Genomic DNA, 5,041 nt, shown 5'->3' on the forward strand with positions numbered 1-5,041 from the left:
CAGGAGAATTACATGAACCCAGGAGGCAGAGGTTGCAGTGAGCTGAGATCATGCCACTGCACTCTAGCCTGGGCAACAGAGCGAGACTCCATCTCAAAAACAAAAAAAAAGGGACCCCATCTTGTCCCCACCCCACATACCTACCATCTTCCTTAAGGACCACCCTGAACACTCCAGGAATTGGTCAGGTGTGCCTCTTTTTAATTACCATAGCACTCTGTATTATTCTACTGTAGCACATAGTACACCATAATAAATTGGTGGTTTAAATTACCTCCCCCTGTACTCTATCCAGTCTCTGAATTCTTGGGCAGGTACTATATCTTGTAAACTTTTATACTTCTATAACTATGACCCACCACTGTGCTCATTGTATGAAAGCAGTTGAATAAGTCAGTGTATTAGCCTTATGTTTCATTTATTAATCTTTTATTGTTCATTACACTTTAGTACAGCAAAGCAAATACAGGTAAACATCAGTATTCTTTATATAATAGCACACAGAAAGGGAAGCCAGCCACAATTTAGAGTGCTTTTTCAGTTGTCAATATATTTGTTTGTTTATCACTTTAAGCTAGATTATTTTACTGGCGAATTTTTTTAAGCTTTTAAGCAAAAGCCTATATCTATAGCTATATGCTATATATTCTCTTCTAGATAATGCAACAAGATGGAAACATTTTCAAAACATTTTATAGAGCTATCAAAACTCATACCAAAATACAACAGAGACAGCAAGTGGTCAATCACATTTACCCAATCGGACAATATATTAAAACAGTTGAAACACTTCCAGACACCACACAAGAACTAAATATGAAAAGACGTAAATATAACTGGAACACAAATACCAAATACAGTATGTACCCGCCCCCATCCCCCAATACATGAGACCTGAGGCTCTAAGGCCCCTTCTTGCAAGGCCCCTCTGACTGCCATGCATTCCTCTACCTGAAGTTGTGAACAAAGAATTGCCTGTGCCCAACATCAGCTCTATTGGCCTCATCTTCCATTGCCTCCCTGTACTGCTGTGGCCAGTCCTGTGGTTCCTTTCTGTGGATTCTGGCCACATATCGCAAGGCTTTCATCTTGGAGGTTTCCAGACGGGCTCTAGGACCCCATACAAACTCATATTGCACTGGATCACTGTCAGGAACCCGTAAACTGTCTATATAGCGCTGACTCAAGTATCGGCAGGTAATCACGTGCTTTCTCCCAGATTGAACCCCTAAGCCCCGCAGAAAGGCCCAGACTGCAGACTCCCTGGCATGGTTGCCCATGATAAAGATGAAGCTTAGGACCTGCATCAAAAAGTTGTTGCCAGGCCTGTTTGGACTGTCTACGATCTCCTCAGTTTCTTCCATCTCTCTTCGGTTGTACAGGGTATAGGAGTGATTCCTGGGATCAAGTACCACTAGTTCTGTCCCATAGACATGGTTCAGGGTGCGGGCAGCACGATTCAGGAGGTCAGGGAACACTTTGCTGCACTCTCGGCCAATGTAGTACAGAATTCCTTTCTTTGGTATAGGCAGCTTAGTTGAATCCATAAGCAGAAATAACTGCACCAACTTCCTTGCCTTGCTCTCCAATCTTGACTCAGGCCATGAATGTGGGGCATATTTTGAGGAATAGCTGGAAACCTCGGAATCAGGGGATGCTACCTCTGCAGCAGCTTCCTCAAAAAAGGGCCTCCTAAAGTGAGGGAGAGCCTGCCAACCCTCAGCAAAGGCTCTGGCAGCATCTTCTTCCAGAGCTTCATTGTATTGCTCTGGCCAATCCATAGGATCTTTGTTATATATTTTAGCCATGAACTTCAGAATTTTCATCTTGGTGGTTTCTAGGTGGGATCTTGGGCCCCAGAAAAACTCATACTCCACTGGTTTACAGTCAGTTACTGGTCTGTAGTCTAAGTAACGCTGCCATACAAACTCCACAGACAGAAGTCTCTTTGGGTTCCCAAAAATGGAAAGCCTCCTTTCCCGCTGCACCCCCATCCTCCAGAGCATTTCCCAAATCTCAGCCTCTTTGGCTTGGTTGCCATTCAGGAATATTTGGCCTAGAATCATCATCAGGAGGCCCATCTTTGGCCCATTTGGGCTCTCTTCTAACCCTTCAAAGGGCACAGGTCCCAGTTTGTTTAACAGAATGTAGGTATGTGCCTCAGGGTCAAGTTCTCTCAATTCAAACCGAAAAATGCACTCCAGGTGGGCTGCTGCTCGCCTGAGTATCTCAGGAAACTGGTTGCGATATTCTTTAACAATATATTCCCGCATTTCAGACTCCCGGATAGGGTACTTGCTCTGATCCTTCACCAGCAGGAACTGCAACAGCTCAGCTACATTCTGTTCCATAGGGTCCTGGGGCTTCAAGGTAATTGCAACCCGGGAAGTACTGAGGCCCATAATAGTAATGGAGTTGGGGCTCTCACAGTCTCTCAGGACCTCGAATTCTATAGGGCCTTCTGCACCCTTAGGACCCTCAGAGTCCGAGTCCACGGAGGCCTTGGTTACCCTAGGGCTTGGCAAAACAATGGAACACTTGGAGGGGTTCCGGTCCACAGAAGCACTACAGCTAAACAAGGTGCTCGGGCCCTCACCAGGGTTGGGCAGCACGGAGCTTCCCGGTCTGTCAGAGGCAGTGGGCTGCACTAAGGTGCTTGGGCCCTCACCAGGAGTGGGCGGCACGGAGGTGTCCGATCCAACAGAGGCAGTGGGCGGCACAGAGGTGCTCCGTCCCTCACCGGGGGTTGGCAGTACAGAAGTGCTTGGTCCCTCACCGGGAGTGGGCGGCACGGAGGTGCTCAAGCCCTCAGTGGCGGTGGGAGGCACAGAGGTGCTCAGTCCCTCGCTAGGGGTGGGCGGCACGGAGGTGCTCATTCCCCCACAAGGGGTGGGCGGCACGGAGGTACTCTGTCCCTCACCAGCAGTGGGCTGCACGGAGGTGCTCAGGCCCTCGGTGGCGGTGGGTGGCCCGGAGGTGCTTGATCCCTTACCGGGGGTGGGCACCAAGGAGATGCTTTGTCCGTCAGAGGCGGCGGGCAGCATGGAGGTGCTCCGTCCCTCACCAGGAGTGGCCGGCATGGAGGTGCTCGGTCCCTCATCAGGGGTGGGCGGCACGGGGGTGCTCAGACCCTCAGTGGCGGTGGGCGGCACGGAGGTGCTCAGTCCCTCATCAGGAGTGTCCGGCACGGAGGTGCTCAGGCCCTCAGTGGCGGTGAGCGGCACGGAGGTGCTCGGTCCCTCACCAGCGGTGGACTGCACGGAGGTGCTCGGTCCCTCATCAGGGGTGGGCACCACGGAGGTGCTTGGTCCCTCAGAGGCTGTGGGCGGCACGGAGGTGCTCGTTCCCTCACCAGGGGTGGCCGGCACGGAGGTGCTCGGTTCCTCAGAGGAAGTGGGCGGCCTGGAGGTGTTCCGGCCCTCAGAGGCGGCAAGCGTCACAGAGGTGCACAGCCCCTTAGAGATGGTGGGAGGCCCGGAGGTGCTTAGGCCCTCACTGGGGGTGGCCAGCAGGGAGGTGCCAGGTCCCTCAGAGACGGTGGGCTGCCCAGAGGCGCTTGAGACCTCAGAGATGGTGGGCGGCACAAAGGTGCTTGGGCCCTCAGCGGAGGTGGGCAGAACGGAGGTGCTTGGGCCCTCAGAGGCACAGAGGCCCTGAAGGATCTGGGAATCGCTGGGACCCTGGGGGACGTCTGAGCCTGGCATATCAGCGGGGAAACCGGGGGCATTAGGGGCCTGCATTTCGTCCCAGCTGCTGTTGTGCGCAGTGGCCTTTGCAACGCGGCGGCGGCGGCGGCGCGAATTCTGGCTTACCAGAGACATGGTCCTGCCGACCGGCGTGTAGGAGCAGACACAGACAGGCCCGCGATCTGGCACAGACGACTGGAGGTGTGTAGGTGCCTCGGCACAAAACTGCCGCTAGCGGTAATGATGTTGCTGCTGCTGCCAGAACCAAAGTTCCAAGCAACTTGCTGAAGCTGAAATTAGAGGTGGTGGAAAACGCAGGCACTGGCCAGCAGTGAATGCTAGTCTCAGTGTACTCTGCTTCTCACACCCCGCCCTCTGCCGCAGTCCGCGCAGGCGCAGACTGGCTCTGCGGCAAGGCGAAATCGCCCCGCCCCGCCCCTCCCCTGGGCCTGAGAAAGTGGATGCGGTGGTTCTGCACCAAAGGAGAGCACTAGCAGAAGGGAAATTTTGGTAGGATGAAACAAGGAGCTTAGAGTAGATGCATAGGGAACAAAAATGGAAATAATAATAAATACTTCTCAGATTTAGGGTACGATTGGAGGGCTTCTACACAGAGTGCCAGGCACTTAATAGATTCTCAAAATTGGTAATTATCATTGAGATTTGCAGTTTTCCCGAAGCTGTTTCAAACAAAATGTGCGTTGTCTCTGGAAGGGTAGAACCCCCATCCCTGACCATGTCTTTTCTATCACTTTCTCCATTTATATGTCTAACTCCTCCCCTAATGCTGTGAGCTAGAAAGAACTCTTACCTAGAGGGTCTGAATGCCTGATATTTAGTACCCATTAGGGAGCTTCGAACAAGCTTGAAAAACCCAACATTCCTAGCCCAAACTTTCCCAGTCCCCCAGGCTTTAGTGGGAAAGTCACTAACACTCTTGAAAATTTGTTTAATTCTTTCACTCCACAATCATCTGCTCATTTAATAGAGCTTTTGTGAAAGTCAGTTGAGATACCGAGTGTTAAGGGATATTACCTGCTCTGTTTTGCCCTATTACTTTAGCACTTTTGAGCAGATCCAACCCTGATCCCTTTTATTCATTCATTCCACAAACACTGGTCATCTATCCAGAAGTTACAGAGTTCATTTCTTTGTCATCAAGGAGCACCCAGTGTAAAAATGGGAGTCAAAGAAAAAGTGAAACCAAATTTTCTAGAAGTTTGTAAAGAATGCAGGGGAGGCAGGGTCAGTTCTACCTGTAGGTGCAGACAAGGCTTCATAAAAGAGGAGATGTTTAAAAAGATGAGTGGGTACGTATTTACCAAAAGGACAAGGATGAGAAAATCATTCCAACT

At 50.9% G+C, this 5,041-nt stretch overlaps 1 protein-coding gene across 1 annotated transcript; it reads right to left on the bottom strand.

Annotated features, from left to right (window-relative positions):
- Positions 1–421: 421 nt before the first annotated feature.
- On the bottom strand, positions 422–4,088 carry MAGEE1 (MAGE family member E1). Its single transcript, XM_025373596.1, has one exon. The coding sequence runs from the start codon at positions 3,819–3,821 to the stop codon at positions 948–950; it is 2,874 nt and encodes a 957-aa protein (XP_025229381.1). The 5' UTR covers positions 3,822–4,088; the 3' UTR covers positions 422–947.
- Positions 4,089–5,041: the final 953 nt, after the last annotated feature.

This window comes from Theropithecus gelada, chromosome X (assembly GCF_003255815.1).
Source record: "Theropithecus gelada isolate Dixy chromosome X, Tgel_1.0, whole genome shotgun sequence".
Lineage (NCBI taxonomy): Eukaryota > Metazoa > Chordata > Mammalia > Primates > Cercopithecidae > Theropithecus > Theropithecus gelada.

Coding starts and splice junctions, on each gene's coding strand:
- MAGEE1 (XM_025373596.1), bottom strand. CDS start 3,821: ATGTCTCTGGTAAGCCAGAATTCGCGCCGCCGCCGCCGCCGCGTTGCA.